The 12142-nt window shown below is 36.8% G+C and overlaps 1 protein-coding gene across 1 annotated transcript; it reads right to left on the reverse strand.

Moving 5' to 3' along the window:
* Positions 1–10473: 10473 nt before the first annotated feature.
* Positions 10474–11522, reverse strand: LOC117072694 (olfactory receptor 2A12). Its single transcript, XM_033193066.1, has one exon. It carries the CDS (start codon positions 11458–11460, stop codon positions 10528–10530), a length of 933 nt encoding a protein of 310 aa, XP_033048957.1. The 5' UTR covers positions 11461–11522; the 3' UTR covers positions 10474–10527.
* Between the last annotated feature and the right edge of the window lie 620 nt (positions 11523–12142).

Genomic DNA, 12142 nt, shown 5'->3' on the forward strand with positions numbered 1-12142 from the left:
CTGTCGCCCAGGCTGGAGAGCAGTGGCATGATCTCAGCTCACTGCAACCTCTGCCTCTTGGGCTCAAGCAATTCTGCTGCGTCAGCCTCCAGAGTAGCTGGGACTACAGGCATGTACCACCACATCCAACTTATTTTTGTATTTTTAGTAGAGACGGTTTCACCATATTGCAGAGGCTGGTCTTGAACTCCTGACCTCAAGTGATCTGCCCACCTTGGCCTCCCAAAGTGCTGGGATTACAGGCATGAGCCACCACACCCGGTCTTCTCACCAAGTTTTAACAGGAATATCTGATCTTAGAAGACTTTCTTAGAGCTTCAAATGGGAGAAATGTCACTAAATTATGAGAAAGTATTAACCCTTAACAAGTAAACAGAAATTGAAAAACCTCAGTATCACTTCTCCTACAGAAGCATATATGTTTTTCCTGAGTTGTCCTGATAGAGAAACAATCAACATCGTCTGTTGACTAAAAGTAGAAGTGGATCTTAAATCAGGTTGAAAATTATTGCCAAGTCCACCAAATGGTGAACGAGGGCAGAAGCAAAGTGAAGTTATAAATCTGCACAGGTCGAAGAAAATGAACTTCATACAGAGAACTACATTTCAATGCCTTTTAATTTTTCTCATCTGTAAAGTTGCTTCTGGGAATTTCCAGTTAAAACTTGAAAGAAAGAAACAGGGAGCTGAAAAGACTAAATTTCTTTCCAAAGGTAGTCTTTCGATGAGACATAGGAGACCTTCAGAGGTGAAGTGGGATCACAACTTACAGCGGGAGGGCAGCCTGAGACACATTCCTGGGTGTGGGATGTGACAAGCCCCGTGGCTCTCAACTGTGCTGTGTTCATCTCTGTGTTTCTGCACCCAGTTCAGGGACCCAGGGTAGCAAGCACTTGGATGCCTCAGCAATTACAAATGCATCATGAGCTTCCTTTTGCCAAATGGTTAGAATTGTTTGACTAATCAAAGTTTTATAAGTAAAATGATCTGTATTTATAGAATTTTACATGTGATTTTTTTTTTTGGTATGACATTTCTGAAAGAAAGCAGTAGCCAAAATAAACGATTTCTGAAGGAATGGAATAAATAAAGGAGCAAATAGAACTGTTAGTCTAATTTCATTAGATGTGAAATGCATCCAAACCAAATGTAACATGAGATGTCAAATGCACATTTTAAGAGTTTGTTAGCAAGGGTTCTAGGGTGACGACAACTCTATAACGGTGATTCTTTGCACCAACTAATGTTGTATCAGCTCATTTGTGAGGCCAAGGATGATAGAAAAGTATACTGCAAGCTGAACACATTTTTTCATTATTGGCATGGTTTTGCATTTCGGATTTTATAGTTTCAGAAGTCAGATTATTTTTTCTCTGAGAAAAAGCCTGAGCAGACACAATAAAGATACAAATGCTTGAAATGAAGTTTTCTTTGAGAGTCTACTGCAGCTACGCATCAAAGAAAGATCTTCAGCGCATAGAATGAGGAAAAAGCCTTCATGGATACAGTTCTCTGTTCTTCCATAGCATGACAAAATTAGCAGTAATTAAAAAAATATGGTCTCTGAAGAAGAATGAGATAAGCATTCTTAGCAGCGCTCTTTAGACCGTCACTCTGACCTTGATTCTGAATGGTGAACATTACAAAGTTGAGTCCTTTATTCTGAAACTCACTATTTCCATCTGTAAAATGATGACAACAGATATCTAAAGAGCTGATGTGAAGAGTGAGTACCACTAGGATACCTGTTAATAGTTTAATAAATGTTAGCTGTTATTAACAGCATTACAGAGACCACAGAATTGAGACAAGAATCTAAATCACTGGAATTAAAAATCTGACACAATCATTATGATTTTGCAAACTCTTTCACATTTATTTTGCATTCTTTTTTTGTTATTTTTGAATTTAAATAAAAACACATTTTGTTCTCATTGCCATTGTTTTTCTATTTTGGGTCATAAAATTAAGTTTAAAAAGAAAACTTGAAGAGATGAAAAGAATCATTTAATGTAACCTCATTCCTATATTTAAAAAGAAAGTACAGGTTTTCAAAACTCAAAGTGCTATTCTGCCATGCCTATGACAGAGAGAGAGAGAGAGAGAGAGAGAGAATCTTATGGAAGAAAAGGGGACATATTTAGGATATTTAACGCCAATCAAAAATAAACGTTTTCACTGATATTTTAGTCAGAATGGAAGCCATGGCTATCAAAGATGGGGTTCTGGGACAGCACAGATTTTTCAAATATTTGCAATCACTCATAAATTACAATCTCAGTAGTTACTTTGATACTCAATTTGATCCTAATGAATAGCATAATTTCGGAAAAAAAAAAAAAAACCAAGCAAAGATTCTAGATAGAGCCCTATTGCCTGGGTTCAGATCCTGGCTTTGCTACACACTAAATTTATGACTTTTCTGTGCCTTGCTGTGCCTCAGTTCCCCCATCTGCAGAATGGGGTGGGTAACAAACCCTACCTTATAGGATGGTTGTGAGGATTAAATGAGTTATCTATCATAAGGCACTTAATAAGTGCATAGAAACCATTATTGATGATTTGAAACAATCATTGGAAAGTGACTTCTGGATCCAATAATAACAAGGAAACGCATTATATGTTTAACAGTTCCTCTGCTAAAAAAGGAAACAAAAGGAGAATCTTTTCCCCACAGGCATTGGGTTGCCCTATGAGAGAATGGCATCTCTCTCTTGAACAACTGAGCAGTGGGTTCTAGTTAGCCGGACCATGGTTCAAGAATCAGAAGGGCAGACAGTTAGCAATGGCAGAAGGAAGATCAATCAATTTCAGGACAAGTGAACTACTTAGTGACTTCGATTTAGTGTTTTCTTCTTTGTAAGAAGAGGCACCTGGGCCATGTAGTGCCTGGAGTTCTTTTTAGCGCTTTAGCCAGATAATATCCTACATGGATATTATCTCTTCTTCTTCTCTGGGGGAGTCATGACAAAGCCAGGCACTGGCACATGAGGATGAGGGACCAGGAGGGTGAGAGGGACCATGGCCACCCCATGGTTGTGAGGACCAGTAGTGGTCCCCAGAGCTCCTCTCAGGACCCCAGTTACAAACATAGGCTTAGGGCCAGAAGGAAACTACACGAGGGAGGTGTTTTGTCAAAAATACCTTAAGCTGGTAATGTCATTCACTTCGGGTTCCCTTTTCCCATCTGCAAACTGCCTCTCAGGATCAACAGATCAGTTTTACTTACAGTGGCATAATCTGTAGTCTTTTCTTCAAACATAGCCTTGGGTTTAGAAGAAACCTCAATGACAGCAGGGAAGAATAAATAGACTGAGACTGATTCTCGTCTCTAAAGGGGCCTCCTTGGGAGATGAAACCCAGCAACAGAGCTCTCCTGAACTTTATAATAGACTTAGTTTGTGCAAGCCAGGGCTTATTCTATTATCATTTGTCTACAACTAACTCCCCAGACAAAAATAATGATTCCGTGAACAGAACCATGTGAGATTACATCCACTCATATTCTCCCTAGAGGAAACTATAGAATGTATTGCTTTTCTATTAGCAAGTAAACCAATCAAAGCATCTCACATGTTTATTCATTTTGTTCCTTCGTATTCTCATGGGATTTATTTTAGTGTGTTTACTTGAAATTGGATGGGGACAGGATTTCTGTTCATGAGATAAGATCTTGGAGAGAAAACAAAATATTCAAGATAATATATCAATTAAATTCTCTTAAAACTTACTTATTTTATCAGTCTTAAAATTGCTCCACTTTACAATTCCTGCTGTTTGACTATAGAGGAGAGGCCGTGACTTCTTGATAATCATTCCACCTTTCTCACTTACAAATATTTTTGACTCTGAAGTTCAGGTATACCTCATCTTCTTCCTTAAATTTCTTCAATGTGCCTTTTATCTCAAACATCTCTAAATTTCTTAGCCACATTTTGATTTCCTCATCCTAAGTTAGGGTCTACAGATAAAATGAGCATGCTTCTCTCTCTCTCTCTCTTTCTCTCATTTTCATTGAGTGATGATTGCAAAATCCTTCCAGGTCTTTCTTACTATGTGTCTGTTTTTAATCTAGTTCTCTATAGAGTCTTAGTTTTTGAACTATGGTGGAAGAAGCACTTCACAATAATGATATTTAATCTATTGTGGAGAACGCTAAAATATATCTATTCAAGAGGAGGCTAATGGGGTTATTTTTCTTTTAAAATGATCTGTGTGGCCAGTAGAGCTTCCCTCCACTTATCTCCTTATTCTCCAATGCACACACTCTATTTCATTCAAGTGCTATCCTACAGCAGCTCCCCTTCTTGAAATTCCTATTCCTTGTTTCAAGTCAGTTTAATCTTGTTTTACCCACTTGAATTCATATATAACACCAATCCTTCAAAGCCCTCATGGAGCCCTGTTCAACTATTTCAGCCCAAATCAGTCTTCCTTCTGCGATAGACCAAAGAAGCACTTATTATAAGAATGCTTCAAGATAGTGTTTAAGTAATATTTTACTTTTAGTATTTTTTATTGTTCATCTTTCATATGAGGTTATTACAGAAAAATAAATTTGACTCACCAACACCTGGATAGAGCTAAGAATAATATTTTGGTGCATATTTGTTCAGACTGGCATGAGTAGCACAATTTTATTCCTTTTGTTGAGTACAATATAATGACATTTAACATAGGCTACTATAGATACAAACACATATCATAATTTGCCTATTTTTGCTTCTAATCTTTGAAATGGTGAGAGCAAAACATTTTTCATGGAAAGTCTTAGACTTCTTGTGAGTGTTAAATTTACACTGATTAACATTTTATATTTTAGCAATAATAAATATTGCAAAGTATACATGGCTCCATCAGTGGTGATGGACCTTTATTAAGTGAGAGTCAATTTTGAAGTAGGTGTTTGTGGATTATATCAATTACTATACCTACAACTGGCCTAAGCATATTTTAACATTTGCCATCTCTGAGAGAGAAATATCTCCTTTGCAGGGCTTGAGTTTTTACTGTTTTTGTTTCTTTTTTTAAAATTCTACTTCCTTCGTAGGATTTCAGTGGGTTATTGGAGAAGATGAAATAATATAAACAATGGTAAGGGATTTAAAATGTTAAGGTCTGTTTTCACCATCACTTCTGTGATTGCATCTCACCTTAACCTTATAAAGCTATTGTGGGAGGTGCTCCATCAAAACAAAGGAGTAAACCAAAAAAGAGGTTGGCATGATTAATGAACTAGAGTGTCCACCTGAAGATAAAGGCAGATGGAATTGTTGGGATGGAATCAGTCTAGACAGAAAGAGAATAGCAGACTATTAAGGGAAGTCTTCAATAAAAAGTTGGAATGGATGTATCATATGAGGTGGTGGAAGAGGTAGGCAGTCTTAGCAACTAGCACAAAGAATCCATGCAGGGGAGGGAAAGGGCAATTAATTAACATGACTTTTGTTACTTGCAGCTGATGCATTCTAATGAATACATACTTCCTTCCTAGAAAATCAGGTGAGAGAAAATACTGTCAAATAGAGTTTTCTAATTTGTTGCCACTGTCGATATACTGTGGATGAACAGGCTTGAAGGGAGATGTTGCCTTTCTCTCTTACAGCCACAGACTTCTCCAGCAATTTTGTCTCCAAGTTTGGGCTTATTAATGGGACAACAGTATTGCATTGCACTTTGTTCAACAGTTGGAAAGTTGGCGCTGGGCCCCAGTGTCTACCTTTAATCAAGTGTTCATCATACACCAGTAACGTGTCAGGCACAGTTCAGGTTATAGGCATGAGGGCTACAACTGATCAAGAGAGAAAACTGTCTGTGTTCCCTTTGCTCCATGCTGGTGGTAAACAGGAAATCTGTACTCATGTTGCCTGTTTCTTGAAAGTCTTAATACTTCTTTGTCATCCTGTCTCCCTACATACTTTAAGGGGAAAAAAATTGCCCTCTTTTTGGTAGGAAGGACTTAAGCTCGACATGTACAAAATAAAGACATTTTTTAAAAGTTCAATAAAAAAATAAAATTATTTTAGGTCACAGCACCCAGAAATAATTACGATTGATAGCTCAATATCCCTTAAATTTCTTCATTAACATATTAACATATACAGATGCAAAGACAATAGGACAGACAGATAAATAATTTAGCAAAAATGAGATCCCACAATATTTTAGGAAAGCATTTTGACTTTAATTTTTTGTGTAAAAAGAACATTTGCCCAATATGAAAATAAGTTAGGCAATACAGGAAAATACAATCACATCCCTTACATATTTGGTTAATTGAATTGCAGATATTTCTGTGATCTTAAAGAAACATATGGCTAGAAGGATAAACTGACAATCTTAGATATTTTTATAGAACTGTTTTCATACTCCTCACGCTGTTTTGAAGTGTGTGTATATGTGTGTGTATATATATATATATATTTAATATAGCAGAAGGAAGAGCATCTACTATGTAACTAAAATCCTTATTCTAATTCAGAATCTTTTTTTTTAAAGCAGTATCAGATTAGGTTCTTAAAGGAGTCCCTTTGATGTAAGAATAATTTTTTATTATATTTACAGATTATAGCCATTATAGTTTTAAACATTGTGCCTTATTTTCACAGAGTATCATTTGGGTCCCAAAAATTGATGGATGAGAAAATTTGCACACTTCAAAGGCCTACTTCTTTTCAAGATTTAAGGAGGTTAGCTTCAGAATTTAAACCATTTGTCCGATAAGCCAGTTGTGTGCTCGATGGTCATTGCCCAATTCCTTGCTGACCCTCTACTGATTCTCAGGCAGTGCAGATATCAGAGAACATGGTCCTTGCTATGAGCTAGGGGAGATTAAACCATGACTGATCTAAGCCAAGCATTCAATCTCGTCTTCTTTGTTAGTAAGTGGATTAAGGACTTCCATTTGACTCAGTCTTGGCCAAAGCAATACAAGCAAACAATCTGCTGAGAGGAAGTCTTTCTGGAAAAGATTTTTCTTCTTGATAAAAGGGGGGAAGACAAAAAAGAGTTTTCTCTTGCTTCTTTATTAGTTTTAGACATTGTTATGTCAGAAAATTTTCTCACTACAACAAAATCTGAAAACGACTCATACACTGTATTGCCAAACACTTCTATTCCGCTTTCATTTTTAAATGTAAGGTGATTTCAGAATTAACATTTCTATTTTTATCCTATTCTTGTCTTATCTTAATTTGTGTACGATGCTATGCATTATGATGACTCTTGCTATTCTTTTTACCTGAATGACTTATCTTTTTTCCCTACTAATGTTAGTTTTTCAAGCCTAGTGTCTATACTACCTTTATTATAAGGTCTCTTTAACTTACATTCTGACAAAAAAATTTTTTTTGTTTATTTACCCATAGAGTTAAGTTTGTAAAACTACCACCCCCGCATATCTCACAAGGTAATTAATGATCACTAGATCTCATGGTTGAAGGGGATATTCATTCCCTTCAGTGACAGTGGTTCAATATCATAATAATTATTCCCAATAGAGTATTCACAGTTGAGAATTCCATAGGAGACAATAATGTGTCCTTCATAAAAAAAAAGAGGGAGGAAGAAAGGAAGGAAATAAAATAAAGAGAGAAGAAAGAAAGAAGAAAGAGAAAGAAAGAAGAGAAAGAAAGAGGAAAGAAAGAAAGAAAGAGAAAGAAAGAAAAAGAAAAAGAAAAGAAAGAAAGAAAGAAAGAAAAGAGAGGAAAAAGTCCTCCTTCAACGATCCTGATAACTTTCCTTCCTGGTGGTAGAAGGAAGATATGTTTATCTTTTGTCTTGAATCATTGGGTCATTGGTGTAAGCTACACTTGCACATAGAGTTAGTATTGTATTGAGAATATGGGCTCTCTCTGTCTCTCTGTCATGTGTAGGCACAGTGGGAAGACACCCTCTGAAAGCCAGAAGAAAGTCCTCACTAGAGCTTGACAATGCTTGGCACCTGATCTTGGACATAAACTTCTATTCTTTAACAACAAAAGAATACAAGCTCTGGAGCCAGGGAACCTATTTTTTAAAACTCTATATTTTCCATTGATTATGCTAACTCAGTGACTCAGGGTAAGTTACTCAACCTCTGTGTTCTTTGATCTTCTTATGTGCAAAATAGAAATTATTAATAAATAGGACATAAAAGTACATTTCTCTCCCCCTAACTTGGTTGCTCCTTGGTTTCAGGAAGCATGTGGATGGGCTTACACTTTCCTGGGGATACCTACTGGTCATCTGTCAACAGATAATTATTGAGCATCTTCTCTGTACCTAGTTCTGCTCTAGATACTAGAGACACATCTATGACAAGACAAAATTGATGTGTACAGTGATCTTGTATATTACTGATTGTAAACTGACAAAACACATATGAAAAATATACAAAAAGAAAAACTTCAAGTACTTAATAATGACATAAAAAGATAGACTGAAGAGATATGATTGAAAGTCACCTAGTCAAGACAATGCATGAGACTCTGAAATATGCTGGTCTTTGGGGAGGTACTGCTTGAGAGCCAATAAATTAGAAGGTCTTCCAGGAGAAGATTTTATGGCTTGTCTTTTCACTTTTTATGCCCTGTTTTGATTAACGTAAATTCTTAATTTCAACCCAGTCACATATACCAATATTTTTATTTAATGCAACTTAAATATTTTATAATATCAGATATTATTTCACAATAGCAATTTTATGTATTGTTTAAAAAATCCTTCTCTTGTATCTCTTCTAGAAGCTTTAGAGTTCTGCCTTTGACACTTAAATCTTGAATACCCTGGAAGTTGAATTTTCTGCATGATTTGAATATCTTTATAAAGACTTGGTTACCCCAACACCATTTACTTCAAAGCTTTTTCATTCCCCAGTGATATGCCATGCAACACCTCTCATACAGCAAGTTCTAATAAAAGCAAATACATGCTAATTTGCTTTCTATTCTGTTTGGTTTGTTTATATTGGTCTATCTGTGTATAAATATCACACTGTTCTACTTATTAGCACTACATAGTGTGTTTTGATATCGGAGGATCAAATCCTCCCACGTTGTACCCTTTCTCTTTTAATAGGGTTTGAGCTAGCCTTGGTCCCCTGAATTTTAAGATTAGTTGGTTGAGTTCTGCACACATCCACACACCCTGCTGGGATACTGATTGGGATTGTATAAGGAGATTGAATCTTTGTAATACTATGTTTTTCAGTCCAAGAACTTGGCATACCACACGTTGTATATCTATTTATTTACCATAATCTCTCAATAAATTTTTAATTGTCTCTTTAGTGTTTTTGTATACTCTTTGTTATAATTATTCCTAAGCATTTCAGAATTAAATCCTGTTGTAGTGTAGTAGCATTTTTTCAAGTTTCATTTTAATTGTTTGTTATCGCTTTAAAAATATAATAGATTTTCATATTGATTTTGTATCAAGCGACTTTAAAATTTATGATAATTCTTTTGAATTTCCTACATATACAGTAATGTCATTTGTATGTAATTACAATTTGCTTCTTCTTTCTCAAATGTGTGTGTGTGCGTGTGTGTGCATGCATGGGTGTATTTGCTCTTTTTGTCTAACTGTACTGCTTGGGATCTCTAGTAAAATGTTAAATCAAGAAAAACGAGTGATTTCTTTTTGTGTCTGATCCTTTATCTGAAAAGGACAGATGCTAACATTTCACCATTAACCATGACGTCTGCTTTGTTTTTATTTTTGTTTTGTTTTTGGTAGATTCTGTTTAAAAAGTCTTACTGCTATATTAGCTTATAAAGAATTGATCTTAAATCTTGTCAAACACTTTCTTGGATCTACTGAGATGTTCATATGAAATGTATCCTTTAATTTGTTAACGTGGCAAGTTATTTTTGTTGTTTGTTTTAATGCTAAATTATTGCTGCATTTTAAGGATATACATAATTTCATTATAATACATCCTTAGTTCATTCTGCTGGACTTATTTTATTAATATTTTCTTTAAGAGGTTTGCATCTATATTCACGAGTAGGATTAGATTGTGATTTTCTGTTTCATAAGTTTATCTCAGGTTTGGTATCAATGACTTAAATAGTAAAATTAATTAGTTTCTCTCTCTCTTTTCTTTTCTTTTTTCTTTCTTTTTTTTTTTTTGAGACGGAGTCTTGCTCTGTCACCCAGGCTGGAGTGCAGTGGTACAATCTTGGCTCTCTGCAACCTCCACTTCCTGGGTTCAAGCGATTCTCCTGCCTCAGCCTCCCAAGTAGAGCTGGGATTACAGGCGCCCACCAGCATGCCTGGCTAATTTTTGTATTTTTAATGAGATAGTGTTTCACCATGTTGGCTAGGCTGGTCTCGAACTCCTGACCTCAGATAATCTGCCTGGGTCAGCCTCCCAAAGTGCGGGGATTACAGGCATGAGCCACCACACCCGGCCAGTTTCTCTTTTTATAAGAAGTCCAAAGATAAACAGTACTGGGTGTGGTAAATTAAAGAACTAAAAAGAATTTCCAGGACCTAGGGTCATGAGAACCATGCTTACACACTCAGGATACCCCAAATGATTCTTCACATTGATCTCCGTTTCCAGAGAACTCTCTTTAGAGACCTTTTAACCTCTGCGTTCCTAAGGCTGTAGATGAGGGGGTTCAGCATCGGGTTGAAAAGGCTGTAAAACAGGGAAAGGATCTTCCTCTGTTCTTGAGAATGGCTTGACCTTGGGGCCATGTACATGACGATGGCGCTGCCAAAGAAGAGCCCCACCATGCAGAGATGGGAGGAGCAGGTAGAGAAGGCCTTTCTGCGGCTCTCCCCAGACTGGATCCTCAAGATGGCCACCAGGATGCGCAAATAGGAGACCAGCACGAGGCAGAGCGGTCCCACTAAGACGAACACAGAACTCGCGAAGAGGACCACCTGGTTGAGCCCAGTGTCAGCACAGGCCAATTTGAACACGGACATGATTTGACAGAAAAAGTGGTCGATCTTTTGTGGGCCACAAAAAGGCAGCCTCAGAATAAGAGTGATATGGACTAGAGCCAAGAGAAAGCTAAATATCCAGCAAGTTGAGGCCAGGACAGTGCACACTCTCCAGTTCATAATGAGGGTGTATTGCAAGGGGTGACAGATTGCCACATACCGATCACAGCACATCACCACCAAAATCAGACACTCCGTAATAGCAAACGCCAAATACAAAAAAGTCTGAAGTATGCAAGTGGCAAAGGAGATGACTTTTTTGTGCATCGCAAGATTTGCTAGCATCTTAGGGACAGTGCTCGAGGCATAGGATATGTCCACAATGGCCAGGTGTGACAGGAAGACATACATGGGTGTGTGCAGTCTAGAGTCCAGGCAGATGAGCCCCAGGATAATCCCATTTCCCATCAGGGTGAAGCTGTAGAATAGCAAGAAAAACCCAAAGAGGAACAACTCCAGAGCCGGGTCCACCTGGAATCCCAGCAGGATGACTTCTGTGATCCAGGTCCGATTGCTTTCCATGTTCTCGTGACAAAAAAAAAAAATCCTGTGATATACTTAAGACAGAAATTTCACAGCTGATGGGAGAAAATAAAAAAAAATTTCATTATAGAGCATGAATTTTATGCCAGAGGCCACAAATCAGTATTTCATGGGTCCATCCAGCCCAAAGTCCTCTGATGTTGACTCACAAATTTGGCTTTTAGAGATATTTAAAATCTGTAGTTATTGATTAATATTAAAAACTAGGAGATTTCATGTTAAAATTGATGTCTCTAGCTTCTTTTGAGAAAAATCGATTTGTCATTTCATGATATTCACTGAAAGCAACAATCAGCTAAATCTAATGAGGCAATAGATAGAGGCCAGTCCTCTTTCATGTACCACTGTTTTCACCAATCTTTATTTTATCCCAGAAGTTGAGCTCAGTGACATGAACAATTTTATCATTGTACCTACATTACTGATGACATATTTACATAAGAAGATAGTGAAGATTTTTGTTCAAGATGGGTTTCCAATTTCTCCTCTACTTTCAAATACATGGATATGAGAGATAAAATACAAAATGCAAACCCCAAAGAGTTTAAAATGTGACAACTCCTTCATACACCAGAAATGAATCAGAAACATAATATGCTCCAAGTCTGGAAGCAGAGAGTAATACCTGGAACTTAGCTTTTATGGGGTTAAGGCAAGTTGT

This window comes from Trachypithecus francoisi, unplaced genomic scaffold (assembly GCF_009764315.1).
Source record: "Trachypithecus francoisi isolate TF-2019V2 unplaced genomic scaffold, Tfra_2.0 Lachesis_group4, whole genome shotgun sequence".
NCBI classification, from domain to species: Eukaryota; Metazoa; Chordata; class Mammalia; order Primates; family Cercopithecidae; genus Trachypithecus; species Trachypithecus francoisi.